Here is a 22,410-nt window from a genome sequence, read left to right on the forward strand (position 1 = left end):
TGCGCTCACATCTCCAGATTGCACCCGCACTTAGCTGGACTGGTTGCTGGAAGACCAAAGGGAAGCCGAGTTTTTCAAGCTGCCGTTTGTCTGTCAAAGAAAAAGATTTTTTACATAAGGTTTTTCAATATTTACGGTAGCACATGCAAGAAGACGAGTAGACTTTCACTCCACCGTACAACGCCTGCTGGCGGAGCAAAATCCGAGTTGAGCGATGTTGTTGTTTTGCGTTCTGACATCAGATCTAGATTTTTGATCTGTGGTGAGACAGGCTGTCTACAGTGTATTTCCACAGACTTGGCGAAATAGTCTGTGGCAACATGCTTCTGGTTTCAAACCATCTCTCATTTGTCCTCTAATTGGTAGATTACATTGGAATCTGTTTTATCATACGCATTTTTATTTTAACATAGGTTTGGAAGCTATCAAAGGAGTGCAAAACAAAAGGTTTGTTCAACTTTAAGGTTTTTTGTGTAAACTGTTGCACGAAAGCCTTTCTAAATTTATCAGAGCTCCACATCAATACAATGCTATACTCTGAGGACTTTAGGGTTGTATTGGTAAATCCTCCTTGTGAAGGAACCAGGATGTTGCGAAATTATACAGACCAAACCAGTTTTACTAGGCGGATTCAATGAAAGGATACAAGCAAAGAGGTTTTTCTGCTGAGAATGTTGGACGCTGCAAATTGTGCAATTCCACCCGCTGCACCCAAGTCATAAACACATGACCCAAAATATCTCTGTGTTTGGGCACCAATCATTTTGAGCTGAACACACAGAGAACCAAAAGGTTGAAGTTGTTTTTATATTTGTAAATTTCACTGGAACTATTATGTAATCATATAAATGTCCCTTGCAAAGTAACTAAACACATTAAGCTTTTTCACATTGTTGCCTTTTGGGATGGCCATATAGCAAACACTTCATATTTATTTTTGCTAGCAAAAAAAGACAAATCGGTACCTTTTCCTTACACTAATTCCTCTTCTTTGTATCGCTCAATCAAAGAAAACCCCAATAAAACAAACTAAATGGTTTATGGTTGTAACATGACAAAACATAAAAAATTTTTAAAAAATCAAGGGAGGTGAACACTTTTGCAGAACATTTTCTACAGGGTCATCTGAAGAAATCTTGTTCACAAAAATCAAAATAGTCTGTTTATGTGCCAGTCACTGTGAGGTGAACACACAGAGACTCTTGGGCCTCAAGTTGTTTAATTTTTATGAGTCTTGCTGCAACTATAATGAAATCATATTATGAACTTTACAAGACCCCGCTCAGGCATTTTCCTCCTCATCTGTAAATATGACTCTTGGGCTTTTCTTTGAGTGCCCAACAGGTACACACTGCGTAACATCAAACATTACAGGTCACCGTTCCCTATAAGTTTAGTTCAGCTGAACAAAGTCATCCAACTAGATCCCTGTTATATATTTGCTGTTTTCCGCAGCTCTTATTTGATAAATCTAGTGAAAAGGGAGGAGGTGACTTGCAGTAAATGGCTGAGGCTGGTATCAAACCCCTAACCTGCTGTGGGAGGAATCAGCCGCTCCACGTGGGGCACACAGTCTAAGTGAACTACAGAGGCTCCCCGCAGATCCGGTTCTCCAGCCTCGCTGAAAAAAATCCAGAGTGCTCAGAAGATCAAACAAACGCAACGATGGTGGAAAGAAATGCTGAAGAACAAAAGTGGATCCAAGAAACAGTTTGAGGAAAAAAAAGGCCGAAAAGCTTAAAGAAAACTCCTAGTGCAAACATTCTTCTTTAGAGCTAAGTGAGCTGTGAAACATGTCCTCATTTGAACGTGTGCATGGATTATTAGCAAATCCAATAGTTAACATTTTTTAGGCCTGGTCCAGGGTTGTATGTAGCCGTAGCAGAATTGCACTTTGGGGCCCAGTTTAAGGTACGATCCTCACCATTACATCAACTTTTAGAGAGTCAAGGATAATGAGAGGAAGTTTCATGAGACAGAAGTAGTCACAGAAATATGACCACAGCAGAGCAGAATTAATTACATCATCATTGAAATAAGACTTAAAATATAAATTTCTAAATATATAAGCTTTCTTTGGTATTCATGAGGAAATATAGCATTGTCACAATCTGATAGTCTTGAGTAAATGTGCTACAGTTTTATAGTGTTGGGACATTAAAGCTAGAATTTAAAATGATCTATCATTCTTTTTTAATAACAATACTTATTCTATCCATTTATGATGGGAAGACCTCCTTGCCATCTTCCTAATCCTAATTACAACTGGGACTAAAATTTGGCTATTACGAAATGTCAACATTACTTCTAGTCAGAAACACAAAACACCTCAGTCAAATACTTCTATTCCAAATCTACCAGGGTTTTAAATAATTTTGGGATAAATTGTGTTTGAAAACATCATGATAGTAATCTGGGGAAGGCAAATTTTTAAAATGTTGCTTTTTCAAATGGGTTTCTCAGCTAAAGAGGTTGAGAACCACTAATTTAGACAAATTTAGACTCATAATTCAACCAAAATAAGTCATCTTTCTCTTTTTCAAACAGATAGGCTAAGCTGGTTTCTCAGACTTTGGTGTTTCTATGACCTTGAGATTGTGGTGCAACCCTACTGCTTATTTGAAAGCCGTTCGGTGCTGCATTAGTCTTTATTTTAGTTGAGATAAAACAGGACGACATTAAAGTTAACTATTTTATTTCCTTTTCAGTTCAGATGTCACCTTAACTTTCAGTACTGAGTGTTTATTATACAGCTCTCATTAACGAAAAATGCTGCTGATTAGCTGCCACCCTCATGTAAGTTTGCTTTATAAGATAAGAGTTGTTTCTGAGAATTAGATCAAAGCTTAGAACAAATCTTCCAACCTGTCAAGGAAGCGGGCCCAACAGAGTCACCAGGACTCTTTGGAGATGTGAATGTAGGAAGTAGGAAGTATGTTTTGCGCTATATACTATGCTAGTTTGTTTTCTCTGCATGCCTCCCCACACCTTTGGCATCAGTCAGAGCCGGAGTGAAAGTGGTTTCAAGAAAGTACAGCCTGTTCGACCCAAAATAGGCAATATATTTACCTGTTCCATCCTGAAAGTTCTGGCCCAGTTCCCTGGATGTCTAGGTAGTTCAATAAAAATCTGTGCTCTGTATTTTATCTCTATCACAATTTCTTTGCCTTAAACTTACCATGAGATATTACAAGTCTGAATTAGACAGTCAGCATATACCCCACTATTGCAAATTAAACAGATGCTTGATAACGTTCAGGTTTTTGTGATAGAATAAGAGAAATTTCTCCTTGTAAGTGCTGTTGTAATTCATGCCTACAATGACAACAGAAAAAATTACAGTCACACCAGCATGTTCTCTGGCATCTCATTGACTTTATAATGTAAAAAAGACTTTAAGATGAAAAACTGTCTGGCAAAAACTTTTGATTTTTTGAAGCCATTTCCGCTCTTAACCCTGGCATGTAGTTAAACCCAGAATTACACAGCTCAGAACTGGCAGAATTAGATTTAAAATGATTTTTCATTCAACAAAGACTTTTGTTTCTGATAGGAATAATATTTTTAGTTACATTTTAGCTAAAAACAATAAAAAAATCATTCAAACTCTTCTCAGTAATCAGTGGGGAAATCCTTACTAGCATTTCAGCATTTAAACTCTTTTCATAATTACCAGCTTTTCCACGTTTCCCTGGATATTTTGATGATTTATCTCCAGTGATAACCTCCAAGTTTTTAGAAGGGCTCCTTGCCATCACCCTAATCCGTAGTTCCCTTCAGAAAGTTAATTTTCCTGTCAGTCAGAGGAAACATTTTAATAAAATTAAAATATGACTGAGAGGCTAAACCAGTGGAGGATTAACTGGAACTTAACACTGCTAACCAGTCTGAAATGTAAGCAAGTGGTGTTTTTGTAAGCCTGTCCTGTCTAAACTCAGATGACCCTGGAGCCCACAGGCCACCAGGAGCGGCGAAGTTGTTGCAGGGTTTGCTTACACCACGGGCCGGCTCCTGTAGAAATTAAGAAGTAACGGAAACACAGAGAAATGAAAACTTGACACCGTTTACTTGTGGTAACCACTTAGTATTATTTAAATGGTGTATTTTTAAAAATCTGATCATTTCATACAGAACATTTTCAAAGCAACCTGTTAACTCTAACTATAAAATCAATGTAGTGCAGTAAAAGACACAATATATCCCTCCAAAAATGTAATACTGTGGAAAGCAACTGACCATCGAAATATCCAAGACAATTAAAACCCCAGAACAGCATTTGAAGACATGCTCTTTTGTTACTTCCCATCGCTGGTCAGTCACCATGCAGGAAATCTGATAGAAACACAAGAGGAAAGGCTATCAAGCTATTCTGTCTCCACGTTGTCAGCAGTTCAGATTAGCTGTCACTTCCCTGAGGGGGAAACAGCTGAAGATGAGAGAGGGTGATTTCTTCTGAATAATTTCATGCTTTGACTGGCAGAGCTCAATAATCTCCACTCCAAGACTGACGTCAGAGAAAGATGGACTGGGCAAATAAAGACCCAGGTGCAGTCTAATACATAAATACAATCATCTGCCCTTTGGGAGGGGGCGCGGGGGGTTGGGGGGAGAAATGCATAAAACGAGAATGAATTCACATTTCCACTGAAGAAATTCCACTCAGGCGGGTTGTTTTCGAGTAGACAAAAGACAATCTTTATTTGTGTGTTTCTCTCCCCGAGCCGACCTCTGCGTACGCCACCGTCCCAACTGAGCGACCCCGGCGGCGAAGGCCCGCCCTAAAAACACCACGAACAGAAAAGGAGACAAACTCATACATGACGCTCAGACCTGGAGCCTCTACCAACCGTGGATCACGAACCGGCGGAGAAAAAGAAGAAACGATAGAGGGACAGCATCAGTGGAACAGAAGAAGAGAAGACACATTTTGTTGTTGTTGTTGTTGTAATCCTTCTGAGGCGATAACCCCATCACTGCATTCCACCAAGGAGTAATTAACAGTGATTTTAAATGCTACAAAAATAAGATGGAATAGGGGAACAAGCATTTCCCCTTGTTTGTGTTTTGTACACCTTTGCATGTCTTTGTAAATGTCTACAACTGCACTCTTTTTTTTGCATGTATGCTGGCAAGTGTGGTTATCTGTTTATGGATTGTTACATGGGTGGGTGTGTGTGCGTGCGTGTGTTCACAGTGCTTACTCTTTATGCTTGAGTCCCATCAAACACACTCTTTCTTTGACTGCTCGCTCTTGTCCGTGCGGGCTTTCACTGTCGCTTTAAGTGTTTGTGTGTGTGTGTGTATGTCGTCGGGGTGTGCATATGTGTGTTTTTGTGATGCTACCTCACACACAGCTCGCTCACACACCTCGCCTCATTTGCCACAGTCTATGTGCTTCCCTTATTGGTTTAACCCCCCGGACCCGGGATCAGCTTCAGTCCTTGTTTACGTCCGTCGTGATCCGAGTTGGGCTTCGGGGGCCGATTTCCAGTCAGTTTCGCCCTGCGGGTCCATTTATCTTTCCAGCCCAAGCTAATCCATCAACGACTGAGAGCCCAGACAGGAGAAACTATGTGAGGAAGGAGTCTGAATATTACCCCCACCCACCCCGCCTTTGATGTCTGAAAAAGTCTCAGGGAGAGCAAAAGAGTTGAAGCGGGATGTTTTCTGATTTTGTTTTTTCTTACCATGAAAAAATATATCAATAGAAACAAGTTTGATCTGAAGGTTTCACAGTGGTCATGCAACTTGAGTGTCGCCTCCTTTTCTCACCTGCCCTCCCACCCTTCACCCCCGCCTTCTCGTCGAATCTCAGAGCCATTGATAAATCCTGCCAATCCGAGAGAAGGTACTGTAAGTGACCACAGTCATGACAATACGGAGAAAACAAAAAAAACACAAAGAAAACAACAAACAGGTGGGTGGCCAGTGGTACATTCATACAAGAGAAAGTCCTGGTTCCAAAAGTCACCCGACCCAGACAACATTAGCTAGTGCTGGATACGCCTGTGCAGGCCAGGCCGTGATAAATGCTTTGTTTAGAAACACATAAAAGACAAAACACAGCCCACCTGAAAATCTACATCCCACCAAACCCACCCATGACATCCCACCCAATCCCCCGCCCCGTTAAAACAGGCTATGGTTATACTTGTCGCCAAAATGCAAAGTCAGAGCTCCTGGAAAATCGTAGCGAACGCACACAGCTTGCAGTGTTTTGTCAAAGGTGTTTATACCACTTGAACTTTTTCACATTTTGTCTCATTACATCAAATTTGCTGTGACTTAGTGGGGTTTTATGTGCTAGAGCAACACAGAGTAGTATAATTGTTCCAACTGTTTTTGCGCATAAAAATGTGAAGAGTGCGGCAGCGATAAGAATTCAGTTCTCTTCTCACAGAGCTCTTTCAGTCCATTATCCGATTATGGAAAGAAACCAAATCTATCAAAAGATGAGTGTCCAACTATGCTAACATGCAAGAAAAAGCTGCAGAGTATTTGAGAGTGCAATGGTGGAGCTTAGATCAAAGTTTTCACGTGTTAGAATGACCCAGTCAAAGTCTAGACCTAAATGCAATTAAGAATCTGTGTCAGGACTTGAAATTTCAAGTTTGCAGACTCTTCATCCAATCTAATTGAACTGCAGGTATTTTACAGTTAAGAATGAGGCAAACTGTTGTAGAGATGTGCAAAGCTGGCAGAGCTACAACCCCAGAAAACTTGAAGAGAAAGATGGAATACAGGTAGGAGAACGTAAACACCTGCCACATGTTCATATTTTTATTTATAAAAAAACTAAAACCATATGCTTTTTACTTCCACATCACAGTTATGTGCTATATTGCATTGCTCTATCATATAAAATGTCAGGAAAATACACTAAAACTTGAGGTTGGAGATTACGAAATTGTAAAAAGCTCAAGGTGTATAAAGAAGTTTCCTGGGCACTGCAGTAAGTTACATTTCCCACTCTGCCTTATTGGGTTTTTTTTTCTCAGCTGTATTCTTTCACACTTTTCTTTTCACATCACAGCAAAGTCCAGGTCACTTTTCTCCTGCTCTCTTCGTAATTACTCTTATCCTCATTGCACTTTGGAGATGGTCTACGTCCTATTGAATTCAAATTTCAATGCGAGCTTGGCCACTTCCAATTCTTAGATCGAGGAAGCAGCAAAAAACCAATTTTTGTGCATTCAGGCCTATCGTACGATGCCCCTCTCACCTCCCAAACCCCCTGCCGTGATCGGAGGATAGGGACTGCACTGGAATGACAAGTTTAATCATAGCCATGGCTACATCTAACCCCATCAGTGGGCAAGAGTCAAAAGTCAAAAAAGGACCCCCTGATATGAGTGCTGAGACATTTCTCTTGTGTTTTCAGCTAAAAGGTGCTGTTCCACCGAGGATTCAGGGATAAGAGAAGGAAGGGTAGCTTCCCAGACTGCTTTAAAAAAAACCCAACAACATTGCAGGTAATCCAGGAAAGGGTGTCTGTGGCTGGGCGCCATAAAAGGGGGCTGGCAGTGGAGGGTGGTTGGTGGTCATACTGCAGGTGGAGGTGGGAAGAAGAAGGAGAGTGGAGGACAAAGGGCTTCCCTGAGGGGTGGTGGATTTAGAGGGACAGCCAGCCCAGCCCATCATCCCAGGATGGACGCTCCGGAAAGAGGAGGGAGACGGGGGTGGGGTAGTCACAGCCTGAAGACGGGTCCCAGGACGAGCGGGGCCAGAGCCGCTAACAGAACCGCCCAGCCTGCGCCGGAGCCCGGACCTCCGTCAGTCAGGAACGGCTCCGGAGAATCATATCCCGACCCATCTGGAACAGAGGCAAAGAGAAGAAAAAGAAAACGACAAAATATCTGAACAGAGAAGGACACACAGACAGATGCAAAAATAAGACAAACTTTTAAACAAAACAGAAAAAAAACAACAACAAAGGAGAGACAAGTGGATCTGTCAGGGTGGGGCGGAAGACTGAAAGCGAGTGACAAATCACAAAAAGAAACCCCTCTTCATCCTTGAGCAGCTAATGAAAGGCAAAGAGTACACAGCAGAAAGAAATGCAGAGCCGAAAAGAGGGAGACGAAGAAGACGACAGCAACATAGCTCTGCAGGGGGGTTAACCAACCTAATTACAGTTTAATCACAGAGACTCGGAATCTGGAGCAGCTGACACTCACACACACACGCACACTCCCCCCCATGCACGCACACACACGTCCTCTCACACAGCACAGATATGAAACACAGCTCACTCACACAGTGACAGCATTTCACCGAGGAGATGAAAGTTGCAATGTCAGACAGATTACTTCAACTGCACACAGATAAAAAAAAACAACAGAAACTTAATGAAAAGCAGTAGCGACGACAATAAAAGAACGTATGTTGTATCAGTAATAATGTACGAGAGATTTTTCTTCCTCTGTAGTGGAGTATGGAATGATCTGAGGCTGGAAAGCTGTGAAAAAAAAAGAGAAAGAAAAGCTGACATTCCTTTGTGATGATCTTAAAAGCCGTGCCGTTGTCTGGGGTGTTACTACGAAGGTTTGATTCTTTCAATCAGGTTTATTTTTGAACACTCCTGAGGTCAAATTGGTATTAGATCAAACGCACATGTAAATTTTTATTTTTTTTTAAATAGTGGATGTGTACTGTAGTGTAATGTAAGCCAGAATGTGATCCCCATGTACGTTAGGCGTCCTTTGAGGTATTTTTAAATGGTAGAATCAGAGGCCAACGTGGAACACTAGTGAGAGCACCCAGCCCAATCTGCACCCAGGAAGCCATTTTGGAAATAGATTATTATTATTATTTTTTTTTTTTAAAGCAAGGCAGCGAAGTAGCGCCTCATCTTCACATTTAGAAACAAGCCCGCCACATTTAGAAAAACAAATCAATAATTAATCTGTTACGTAAAAGTCACCAATGTTGCAAAACTCATGCGGTACTCGTCAGAAGTACTTACACCCCTTGAAGTTTTTCACATTTCGCCACAACATAATCGCAAACATTTATATTTTATTGGCAAATTCATGTGATAGACCAACACCAAAGTGATGCATTGTTTTCAAAATTTCTTTAAAAAAAAAACAACAACTAAAGTATAAATAATAGCAATATTACTTAGTCTCTAGACATCAAAAGGGCCACCTGTGCACAATTTTAATAAGATAAAACCCACTAACATGCCATCAAAATATGAATATTTAGCCACCTCTGCGCTTGAGGAGTAATGTAATATTGAATATTTTTTCACTTTTATAGATGTTTTATCACAGCCAGACAAAAATAATCTTTTGATTTGATTGATAAACTAATATTTAAGCACACAACTTTTATCTTAAAGGTCTTATTTATGTTTCCATCTAGTCTACAGGGCCACAAACATAGTAATCATGCACATCACACTTGGTTAAGTGGCCATTTGCAGCTCTCTGGAAAATTTTATGTGGGCCCTGACCACAGAGTGAGGCAACTGTGAGCTGGACAATTTTTACATTTCTTTTAAGTCAACAAATTTTACAGACAAATAAAATCATCCAAAAATGAAGAAAAAGATCTGGCTCCACACAAGTTTCTTATTCATTGACCAGGTTTTTGCATTTATCATGATTTTGTAATATTTTAGAACTATTGGGGGTGCTGTGGTGGTGCAGGGGTTAAAGAAAACTCACATAAAGAATAAGGAGGCCTTAGTCCTCAACGAGGCCGTCGCAGGTTTGATTCCTGGTCTGGTGACCTTTGCTGCATGTCTTCCCCCTTCTCTTATTACCAACTTTTCTGTCAATTCACTGTCAAATAAAGGCCACTAGAGCCAATAAAACCTTTTAAAAATATGCATATATATATATTTTAGAACCACAAGGATCCAGCAAGTTTTCCTCAGACTTGACTTAAGGAAACAATCTAATCCACCCACCCGTCCCCAAAAAGTAAAAAAAAAGCCTGACCCTCTTTGTGTTGCGCAACTAAACAAAATCAAATCATTTTGTTTGTGTCAATAAAATCTTGCATGTTTTAGTTTATTATTTGAGAAGATAAAGTAATAAATGTCACATAAATAAAAAAAGAAAAAGAGAAAAGAAGACCCACAAGCACTTTCAACTTGACAATTTTGGCCCTGAGGACAAAAAGTTTGTACACCACTGCATCACTTCGTGTTGGTCTAGCACATAAAATTCCACAAAACTGCACAAATGTTTGCCTTGCCAAGGAAAGTAAAAACTTTTGCAAAGCAAAGGTGTTGACTGGTTGGAGTCCTTTCTCGAATCTTCTGAGGAAATCCAGTATGCAGAGTCATGCTGGGGGTTGGTCACCGTTTTTAGAAAGCACTTTTCAGCCGACTCTGTGATCTTTTTACAAGGACAGAAGGTCTCCCTCACACCCAGCGTGATGCGAAGTGATTTGATGTGAGGTGCGTATGCTACTTTGTGCCTGTGCACATGCACACGTATCTCCACGTCTGTTTCCAAATACTTGTGTTTGCGTGCGCGCGGCCTCTCGCATACACTCTTGTGTACACGCCTACGTGTGAAGGCGTGTGTTGTCAGTGTGTGTGTTTTGTGTCTGAAGGTGTCAAAGTGTTGCCTGGCTGGTCTTTGAATCAGAGCAGAGAATGTTGCCAGGGCATTCCATCAGACCTCTTATTCTCTTCTAATTTTACTTTGATAGGCAATCTGGACCTTTGCGCGCGTGCGCTTGCGTAGGGGTGTGTCTGTGTGTGTGTGTTTAGTTATAGCGTGACTTACCTGGAGGTCTGACATACACCTTCAGCTTTAGACATGCCCGGCCCACATGGTTTGGGTGAGGAGACGCTGTAAACAGAGAGAGATTGGAAAATGTGATTAGTTTAGAGATTGAAGCATTGGTGTAGCTGATTAAATACAGGGAGCATCCAACGGATGGTGTTTAAGTGCTTTTTTTTGGGCCAGGTGTCATTAGGTTTTGCATGTTGGAGGTGATGTGGAGTCAATGACAGCGTTTGCGTGCGGAGGGAGTGCAAACTCTGTCATTGACTATAATGGGTGCATAATTACTGCGGTGGAGACGCAAGCAGTGTAAATTAGGGGTTAATATACAGTCACTGCATGGACTCAATTGGTTGCCTCCGGGTAGCTGGACACATCTAAACTTCAAAAATAAGGCAAGTGCACAGAATAAGATCCAATAACCTTTGCATTTAATACGCTCATGAACTACTATACTCGTACTTGAGCAAAATTGAGTAAGATTGCTGGATACCCTTTTCCAGTACAAACATATTTTAATCAAAAATATGCAAGAAACAGACACACACCTTAATACTTATTTACATACCAGCTTTGTTGTTCTAATGTTATTTCCTGGTCTTTAAAATGCCAGAAAAGAGCATGAAGACGTTTTAGAATATTAAATCAGATATTAAGATTTGCTACTTAGTAACTGAGTAAACTGTTTACCAAATGTGGTTTTACTCTTACCTTTCTGGGAAATCCACTTTTTACTTTTACTTGTATAAAAGAATGCTGTAGTGCTACTCTTACTCTAGTACAATTTTTAGCTACTCTACCCACCCAGGGACCCATATGTCATGATTTGTTGATTTTGAGGAGGACCCAAAGTGCAACAAGACATTTTCAGCTACAATCTGAAAAATAATTTAACAAAGGCAGTCCAAAAACACCTATTCAGGACTCAGGGAAAACTAGGAACACACAAACGCAGTCAGCGCATGCATGAACACAAGAACCCAGGATCGAACAATGACACAGGTGAGAAAATATGTACACTCAGGGTTAATCAAGAGAACAAGGAACTAATTACAGAAAAGGGATTAGACACAGCAGATAAAGGCTGAAGAAAATAAGGAAATAATCAAAATACAAACAGATGAAACCCAAACACCATAGAACCGTGACAGCAGATGACAGTAGATCTTCAGCTAATGCATGTTGGAGGTTGGATCGAAGGATTTCAGAATGAGAAAACTTGCAGAAACATCAACAAAGGAACCAGGGCAAACGCGTGAATAGAATCCAGCAGTGAGAAAAAGAGCCTTAAATACAGCTGCTGGGTGAGAATCTGAGAAGAGATCTGAGGGAAGGCTGAATACTGGAGATAGGAGAAGCTAAATGGAAACAGAGAGGATCTAATGAACCAAAAGAACTAAGAATTTAAACCAAAATGCACAGAGTAATATAATAAGAACTAGGAAACTCAGCACAAAAGATGAAGAGACTAATGGTAGCAAGCTAAATAAAAACACAGAGTGGTGTAACTTGCTAAGGAACATTTAACCAAATGTCACTGTGGGCGTATATTTGTAATTGACCCTTTATGGGGCATTTGCCCCTGTGTGAATTTAAGAAAATCCACAATAAATTGCATTTTTGCATCCAAAAATCAGATTTTTGGATACCGAACATGGCCAAATCTTGATTTAACAACGCTTTCTTGGCAAGGACTCTAACTTTTTAATTTGAAGTTTCATTAAAGATCTAAAAATGTGTGCAACGAAAAGACAGAAACTAGGTGTTCTAGACAGATATTCTGCTATTTTCCATGTAAAAACTGTGTATTCAGGGTGATGATGTGAGTTTATAGAATATATAGAAAGTTTATTGGCGTTGGCCTTTTGGCTTCAATCAGAAATAACAAATAACTCCAGCTGAGTAATGCGGGCCTGTTAAATGCATCCCTCCTTTCTCTCAGCATAATTTAGTGGCGCTTCCTCTCAAGCAGTTTTACAATTATTCAAATTGCCTGCTGGGTTATCCCATCACGACTTACTTAACCCTCACACTCTATGTCATGGATTTGCTAGAGAAAAATTAAAAGTTAAACATTTTCAAAGTAATAACGGACCCTCTCATCTTTATTTATTTACTTAAACTGACCTTCAGCTTTGAATTTACTATATTTTTTTCTTATTATTTTTATGTTTAATCATGGCCACTCACCATTTTTTAAACTAGTGCTGCAGCGGTTTTAAAAGCCAATGTTTTACATAAACTAATTAGAAGAAAGGGTGAAAAGTCCCAAATGTTTCCATGTTTCGGTTTTAACACTCATACTCCTATTTTTGTTTAGCTCTGTGTAGCAGCAGCACAAAATTGACTTCATCTGCATGTTAGACTATCAACACAAAGAGGTACTTTGACTGTATATTTTCTCAACAAAGGACTAAAGTTTCTCAAAATGTCTAATTTCTTATATTTAAATAGCTAAAGAATTTTATTTTTACAGTTTTAAAATTATATATATATATATTTTTTCTTTGTATTCTTTTGTCAAACCTATACAAGTTGAATTTCTCAGGTCTGGATAAATATGGAAAAAAGATAGCTTCTGTTTCTGAGCTCCTAATCAGTCTCTAGTGTTCAGCAGACTCACTTTTTTTGGTCCGGTGTTAATTTTCCAACACTCAACGTATTCTGCCTGCAGGTAACTACTCTTTTTGTCAAAACCAGATTTGTGAGACAAAAAGCTGCTCTGTTGACAGATTCATCCTCCTGAGACGGAGGAACCAGAAGAGCTGGATTTACAGAGAGAATAAATTACACTCAGTATTAGATGACATTTGAAGGCAGCTGCACTTGGTTTTATTTGGTGGAATCAGAGTAAAGGGAGGTAAATGCAAATGCTTGGCAGATTCTTCCAGTTTTAATTTGGAAATCTTGACAAACATGTATCCCTTTCTTTCCTTCTCACAGTTATACACTACTTTGTGTTGATGCATCATATAACATCTCTGTAAAATCCATTGAAGTTCGTGTTTGTAATGTGATAAATGACAATCTGCAAGTCATCGTCAGAAAACCGCATCAGTGTCTAACGTTAGCAGTCATGTTATTTAGCTATTTTTCGTAATTAAATCAGAAATACATCCCGAATGACACACTTCTGATTGAACTAACCATTAAAAATCTGTCAAATTGTGGAATTTATGTATTTATTCATGCAGTCTTTTTGATGCAGTAAGTCTTTCATATGGCTGAGGTTGTTATTTCAGGTCCTTTAAAGCGCTCCTGAACCAATGTTCCTGAGCTTGTGAAATTCTATAAACACACTGAGCAATGTAAACAACTCTGTAATGGATCAGCCTGCCCAATGGGATTCAGTCACACTCACATTCACACCTAGGGGAAATAGCTGCCTCTCAAATCGACCTGACTTGAATGTCTTTGGAATTGGAAAGGAAATCCATGCAAAATCCCAGCAGATGCAAGTCCCCACTTGCTGTGAGGTGACAGTGTTAACCACAGTGGCGCTGAGTGGTCTGGACTTTATACTTCTACCCCCTGAAAAGAAGGGGAAGAAATGCAAAAAAAAAAAAAAAAAGGGAAAAAAGTTCCAGTGATTCAAACTTCAAAGTATAGTGGATGAAATTGAATCAGGGTTTTTAGTCCCACCTCACTCTGATGTGAAATAGAGCTGGAGACCTCAGAGGAGATGGTGGCCAGAGTTTGACCACTCACGCATGTCGCCGTGCACACGGCCGCGCCGCCCGCACACACGTGCGTGTGCAGGAATGCGTGCTGCACAAATGTGGGAGAAGAACTATTGTTTTTTTCCCCACGTGAGGAGGTCTGCATATCCAGAAACCATGGTGACCTCACAGTGGACCATCATCTGGATCCACAGAGAGCAGGAAATAAATGTGACCCTTCCTTTGCCCTTTGCTCCCTCCCTGTCTGTCATCAACTCCTCCCTTCGTTCATCCTTCTGTCTTTCACCTCCTTTACCCTTGACGTAACCGTTGCTACATTCCCAACCCTTACATGCTGAAAATAACCAGGCTGTTTTTCCTCTTTTGACTGTTTTGGGAAATCTGCTACATCCTGGAACTTTTCTTTTCCTTCTCTTCCTTATGCACCCTCCCTTTCGGTTTCACCTTTGCCCTTTTCCTTGTTTTATCAACTATCCCAGCACCTCTGTTTCCCAGCACATCCGCAATCCGATCTATCCTGAAAACCCATTGAAAACCACTCAACCCCATCAGATGGCAGCTGGGAAAAGCAAGTGTGGGGTGGAACTGACCTGTCAACATGTCAAGCACATGACAAAACACACACTCACACACGTCCTGCCTGCATATACATATATACACACACACAAACACACCCAAGGACGCTCTGGCAGGCCTTGGCCAAAAAACGCACACAAACACTGTTTCATCAGAAAGGTCAGCTGCTTAAAGTCGTCATGGGCAGCAGTTCCACAACAGGCCTGACCAGCGCGTGAGTTCGAGGCCGCTGGTTTGCTCCAATAGACAGAGAGAAATGAAAATTGAGCGCCGGTGCTGTCAATCAAGATGACGGACGTGGCCTTTCACAGACTCACGATTGTTTGACAGCTGACCCCCAAGTCGAGCCCTCCCCGCCCACCCCGGACAACCCCCCCTACACACACGTAGCGAAAGATAATCACAAGCACTCCAGTCATCTGGATGCACACAAGCCCAAGGGGTTCCAGAGACACAATACCAAAGTCAGCAACTATACAAGTCTGGAGGGGCCCAAAGTGTCTTAACGTAAGATGAAAAACAATGTGTGTGTGAGTGAGTGTGTGCTGACTGGGAAAATAGCAGCACGACTTGTTATCTGCGCCTCTTTAGCTTGCCGACTGTTGCCTGCTGTGCCTTTGTAGTGTTGACAACTCAAATACCATACTCGCAAATATTAGAAATATTTAGATTTAGATTATTATTTTCACACAGGGACACAGCTTTTTTTTATTGCTTTGTGATTGTTTTTCGCTTATTTTATTGCACTGCCAAAAACAAAAACTGCTTCTGCATGGCAAGTAAAATATGAATGCAGAACAGCAGGGAAGGAGTGAATCAAAGCCTTAGACACTCTCCGTCAGTGTTTTTTTTTTTTCTTTTCTGAAAGCACTCTCAGAACTGAGGCAATATTGATGTAACATGAGAACCATGTCCAAGGGCAGAGAAACCTGTCCCACTCTCAGGCAGAACAGAAACCTGTGGCTCCGGACCTTCATCCTGTTATAAGTCATGGCTCAAATACATAATCTCCCGCTATAAAAGATCAGGGTCGGTTTTTCTGCCGCCTGTGAAGAAATGGTGTCATGCAGTGGACTGTCACTGATGGCACTCAGGTAGTTTTTGTTAAAAAAAAAAAAAAAAAAGAAGTTATCAGCGTGGCTAGCTTTATTAAAACAGCAGTTTCCTGGTGTTCATTTTAGAGAATGTAATTCCTTCCCTAAAATCCAAGAATTTATGAAAGGCTGCCAACATTTTCAAATTCAAGCGAGTTTAAAAGCTTGTCCGTATAAACTTAACAAAACAGCTCTGTTGTATAACAAAAGAAGAGGCTTAATGTAAAATGTTCACCCTTCTTGTTATCTCTTCAGAGTCTTACTCTCTCCCGGTTTCTTTACTTCGCCACATTTCTGTGTTCTTCATCTCACTTATACCAAAAAAGCTCACTTTGAGTGTTCATCGTTCAGGAACAACTTCCACTCTGAGTTGTGTGAAATTCTGAGGTTTTAAAAATTTCCAACCAGATGGTTTGTAAAGGCCAGTTAATCTACAATTGATCTGTTTCATGTTTTCTTCACATTGTGCAGCCTGGGTTTTCCATCAGCGGTCTAAGATTTGTTTTTTCATGCTTCCCAACTATATTTACAGGGAAAGAGAGACTGTAGTCTCTCTTTCGCTGTCTCTCTGTGTCACATGACCTCATCTGCCATTTGATTTGATCAGACAATAGAGGAGATAAAGAGCTAATTAATAAATGAAAAAATTATCTTTTACCTACCAATAATATCAAAACAGAGAAACTATATGCTAATGTTAGCTACCCCTTTAGTAAACTGCACATAATAGATTGAGTCTCAAAATCAATAAACGACTAATGTTAAGTAAAACTGATACGAGGGATAAAAAAAACCAAACGTCTGATCGGGACACATCTTGCTCATTCTGCTGTTGGCTCCAATTTGGAGCGCACTTACTCAGAAAACAACAGCACAGTTTAATCAAAAGTTTCAATGACATCCTAACCTTGTCTGATCATTTTTTCTTTTGTTTCTCACCAATTTTTTGTGTAAAGCGTTTCCTCTCACCTATACATCAAAAAAAAAAAAAAGCTTTACAACGTAATTTCTATTATGAAATGTTGAATGATCTGTAACTAATATTCCTCTTAATAGTTTGCATGTGGGACATGTATAGTGAACCCATCTGGCACAGCGAGCTGGTGAAAAAGAGAAAAAGGTGTTTACGAGTACACCCGAGCTTCTGCCTGTCCCGCGTGAGCTTGGAGGAATGATAGCACTTTAATTTGATTCAGAAAAACATTCTCGAGGGGAGCAAAGCTCATTTGTGCCACTAATACATCACTTGTTGAAGTGAGGAGAAACATCAATACAGCTAATATAAAAATGATTACAAAGTACCCCTGGTGACATTTTTACCACTTTGCTGAGCACACCACTTATGATATCGAGACACGCTGAGAGATGTATCAAGATATAAAAAGAGTGAGGGGGAGGAGAGAGGTGTGTTTATTCACGCCTGTAGCCATGCGAGTAACTTAGGGGTCTATGTTTGAAAAGTTACTCTATCAACTTCGGCTGATTGGATATTTACATACTGTTTACACATGCATGTTGAGCACGGATCAAATCCAAACAGGCGCGCTCTCTTGCATATGCATAGCATGCAGATATTGGCTGTGCAAAACAATCCACAATGGGAGACGGTTAGCTGATGGCTTACAGATGTAGTAGTACTCGTGTCCGGGCCTGAACTCGAAGCCCAGCGAGAAGGGCGTGAAGAGCTGGAACTTCTCTGAGAAGCGCAGGGGCCCGTCGGGTCCACTGGGGCGGTTGCACTCCCAGCGTTTGAAGCCGCGCATCCTGTGCTGGCAGGAAGTGTAGCCTTCGTGGTTGACCATGAAAAGGATGTAGCGCTCCATTCGCCCGTGGGATGGAGGACCCTCGTAGTAAGGACAGTAGATGTCTAGATAGTCGTTGATGTTCACTGCCACTCTGTACTCGCCGTGCCAGAACCTGCAAAACAGAAAAAAACCCAAAAAACTATGGATTAAAACCTCAGTGATTCAACATGACAAGTGTGTTACCCCAAAGACGTGGATGAAGGAATCATGAGGTTTGCTGAAACATAATTCGATTATGTGAGAGACGCAAGAGGAAAGCACTACTTTTCCTGAAAAACTATGAATATTGACTCTCTACCTAATACTGGATTCCTGTATGATTGCACAGCAGAAAGAACCGGGGTGAGTTTGCATCTAATGTAATCACACTGTGTAATGTGAAGACAATTAAATTCCCTGGGGCTGAGATTGATTAAACTAGAATTTGACTGAGTGTAATTGGATCAAACTTTTTTTTTTCCAAAGTAAAATGCCCTGAGATTAATTTATCTGTAACTTTAAATAAACTCAGCTGATGTTGCATAATTTCGATAAAAAAAAAATATAAAAAATGCTTGCAGCTACATGTGGCTCTTTAGGCCTACCATAGTGACTCTTATTAATATTGGTCTTTACTTAATATCTGTAAAGAACTTCCACAAATGAAGGACACTGAGACAGCATCCATTTTTTGTCATTAGATCACAAATAATATTTGTTCAGTTTTCACTTTAAATAAATATGCAATGATAAAAAAAAAAAAAAAATCTCTTTTTGAAAATATTTGACATTTCTCTTTGCTTAAAAACCTAACAATAAGAAGGAAAAAAAGTCTGCAGGTTCTTTGACCATAAAATAGATTTTGTATGGTAGGTATTTAAAAAACTTTATAAAAGTTTGGCTACACTAAAGCATGCACAGAAACCAACTTGCTAAAGTAAAGGGGTGAAAGCTTTGATTCAAGGGTCTTTTCCCAGTGAGGGAGCTTAAATGAGCTTGGTGGGATGATACTTGAGAGAAGTGGGTAAAGTGATGTTCAAGAGTAGGCTGTTAACATATTTTAATCCAAAATGTGCAAAGCTGGGAATAGTAGATGTTCAGTTATTTCAGTACCCGCTGATTACTGAGGTTGGCATAAAGAAATATGTGTGAAAGCGAGTAAATAACGACATGCATACAGTATACTATATAAAAATGTTATTTCCTTTCTATATTTTTTCATCTAGAACATCAGAAGTCAAAGTACTTCTGATGTAAAATGCTGGTACAGGAACACATGTGAAGATGCCTGAGCTCTTTGACACCTCCGCTCTTCTTGCTGTACGTAGCAAAACTTTGAAATATACGCCTGCATTGTTTCACCTAGACAACAGGCTTTATCTCTGTGCTTCACTTTGTGCCAGAGCTGCAAGTATGGAAACTAAACTTCAGAAGCAAAAGAAGTGAAACTCTTGCTAACAGATTAAAGTTGTGGAAATTAATTATTTTATTACCCAGACTTACAAATGTTTCCATACCCCTTCAACATATTTAGCAGTTTCTGAGTACAACCGCATATTTATTGTGTGCGGTGCCAGCTTTTGATATGATTTCCTGCATTTTGATTGGTCGGTTGGTGAAAGACAAAGGGAGTCACCCAGAGTGCCGTTCATGCAAGAACCACTGCAGTTTGTGTGCCAGACCAACACAAAGAAGCATGTCATTGTTAAGGAGAAGTTCATTTGTATTCATTAGTGAACATACAGCATCATGAAGACCTGGGAACAAAGCAGGAATATAGCTGTGGAGTCGTTTTTGGTCAACGATTTAGGTAAAAACAATATACCAAGCTTGAACAACTAACACACTTTTCAGTCTATTATCCAAACATAACAAATGCACACAACACATTTCAGATGTTGATTTGGAGATTTTCTTATTAATCTCTACTTTGTGTTGGTCCGCAAAATAAAATCTAAATAAAAACATTAAAAACCCAACAAAATGCAGAAAATTCAAGGGGTTTGAAAAATAAAATGGAATAAACTCTAAAATAAACAGGGCACAACTAACATGTTTTACTACTTATATCAGAAGTATATTATATTTTTGGGTTTTTGCAGGTGAGAAAAACGCTTTTTAGGTTGAAACTCGTTTGAAGATGGAAGTATATCACCTTCCAAAAGTAAGTTGTTGGAAAATGTTGTGGGTGAAAAGGATACCTGGTCCTATATAATATAATATAATATAATATAATATAATATAATATAATATAATAGAATAGAATAGAATAGAATAGAATAGAATAGAATAGAATAGCAGTACTTTATTCATCCCAGCAGGAAAATTACTTCGCAGTTACAGCATAGAGACAAGACACAATAACAACTACCACTGAGTAGTAGTTGTAGATAAAATAAAAATAAAAATAAAATATAAAATGCTATAAATTGTAAAATATAAAATGCTGTTAATCAGAGGTGGGGACTCGAGTCACATGACTTGGACTCGAGTCAGACTCGAGTCGTTAAAATCACGACTTGAGACTTGACTTGAAAAAATGCTCAAAGACTCGGACTTGACTTTGACTTTCATGTCACTGACTTGGGACTTGACTCGACTTGAAGCTGTTTACTTGAAAAGACTTGATATTTTTTACTCAAAGTCTTAAAATTTAAAACACATTATTTATAAAGTGGCGTCATTAATTAATTTCACTCATTCCGTATCAATATGCGCAGACCGTCACTATGGTTTTCCTCTCTCCTTATGTATGTATGTGTACGTAGCTGCAGCACAACCAATCAAATTAACAGGATTTGGACGTTTAAAAAAACGCGGCAAAGCTGCAGAGCTCAGGGAACGAAATACGAAATAACCGCTGGAATATGCTAATTTCTTTTGGCTACGTAGGTTATGAACTTTCGACTAAAAAACGAACTGCAACTTGTAAAACATGCAAGAAGAGAATATCGGATGGAGATGCCACGACGTCCAACTCTGTCCGGCATTTGAAGCTTCACAAAGATCGGTAGGTGGCGCTTTTCTTTTGCTGTAAGATAGCTGACTTTAGCTAACTTCGTGTTAGCATGTGTACTCCGGGTTAAATTGGTGATTATTTACCATAAATCCGGTCCTTCAAATGCCTCCACAAATAATGTGCACCGTGTTAGCTCAGGAAGCCGGTGGATAGTGAGCGGGGCTCCGTAACAGAAAGCAGATTCTGGACCTGAACACAGGGAACAGAGTCTCTCTGTCCCATCATGATGATGAACCGGGTCTAGTATCATCTAAGGATGGTTGGTGTATTTGAAGACATCTACGTTGGGAAATTATATTGACAATATATTGTTTTGACAGGTCAGAGAAAAGAGGAAAAAACTGCTGTTATGGTTCTTTGTATTGTGCTGTGGAAATGTCAGCATTTTCGTCTTTTTTTATTGAATATCAAGTTTAACAGAACTGGGCAATAAAGTGGTCCAATTTAAAAATGTTTTTTATACTTTGTGTTCAGCTACACATGTTCTATCATTTGAGATAAATACATATTTTAAAACGAACATATGGCCTATTATTTGAATTTTATGTATAATTGCAAATTATAAAAAAAAAATAAAATTAAAACGACTCGAAATGACTTGAAATTAAAGGTTCCTGACTTGAGACTTGACTCGACTTTTGCCTGTCTTTACTTGAGACTTGACTCGGACTTGAGGACAAAGACCTGAGACTTACTTGAGACTTGCAACACAGTGACTTGGTCACACCTCTGCTGTTAATATAAAAAGCAACTAAGAGCAGTCCTTGCAAAGATTTTAAAAAAAAATACAGATATGTATATGTAAATATATGTACAGCAAGTGTGCCACAGTGCAAAATCGGACTGATTAGTGCAGAACAATGATTTAGCTTTTATTGTACAGTGAGATGGCACGTGGCAGGAAGGATTTCCTGTATCTGTCCCTACAACAGCAGAGCTGGAGCAGTCTATGTCTCTATATGATATTTTAACAGTGTTAGCATCACATGTCACATTCATCGAACCTTCGGTGACAACCTAGTGAGAGTCAGAACTCGTCTCGGCCATAGAGGTGAAGCAGCAGCTTCTTTTTGACAAGGAATTTTTAAAGTTACCTAAGAAAGTACTGCCTTTTATGATGCTTTTTTTGTGTGTGTGTGATGCAGTTTGGGGTTGATAGTCCATTTCAGTCACTGATCTGTGCTCAGAGGAATCTGCAGGAATCCTCCAGGGATTAGAGGTGGTCTGAGGAATGAAATGTGGCTTTGAAGTTTGTCCTCTTTCTGAGCTTCACTGATGTCTCCGTTGTTTTGACGTGCTGAGTAAGAGGTTGTTTCTGTGGCTGTTCTTCATCTCATGCTGGTTCTCGGGTTTTATTGAAACAAGGAAGCGGTGTTTATCGTCAGCACAGCCTGATTCTGAACCATACAGTAACATTTGATCTTTTTCTTAGGTTAATTGCATGCTTTGGCAAAGGTTTTCAAGATGTATATATATGTTTTTGACTAAAAGCCATGAAAATAATATCTT

General features: G+C 39.7%; 1 protein-coding gene across 2 annotated transcripts in view; it reads right to left on the bottom strand.

Moving 5' to 3' along the window:
• Positions 1-4,063: 4,063 nt before the first annotated feature.
• The window catches only part of efna2a (ephrin-A2a), a 120,845-nt gene continuing 102,498 nt past the window's right edge, over positions 4,064-22,410 (bottom strand). The window contains exons 2-4 of one of the 2 annotated variants that reach the window (XM_028000542.1): positions 17,723-18,015; positions 10,749-10,814; positions 4,064-7,810 (exon numbers count right to left, since the gene is read on the bottom strand). In XM_028000542.1, coding sequence (XP_027856343.1) covers positions 7,689-7,810; positions 10,749-10,814; positions 17,723-18,015 — 481 coding nt within the window. In that variant the 3' untranslated portion in view covers positions 4,064-7,688. Of the gene's footprint in view, positions 7,814-10,748; positions 10,815-17,722; positions 18,016-22,410 lie in introns of both variants that reach the window. The other variant, XM_028000541.1, reaches the window with a different exon arrangement.

Source organism: Xiphophorus couchianus, chromosome 19, assembly GCF_001444195.1.
Source record: "Xiphophorus couchianus chromosome 19, X_couchianus-1.0, whole genome shotgun sequence".
Lineage (NCBI taxonomy): Eukaryota > Metazoa > Chordata > Actinopteri > Cyprinodontiformes > Poeciliidae > Xiphophorus > Xiphophorus couchianus.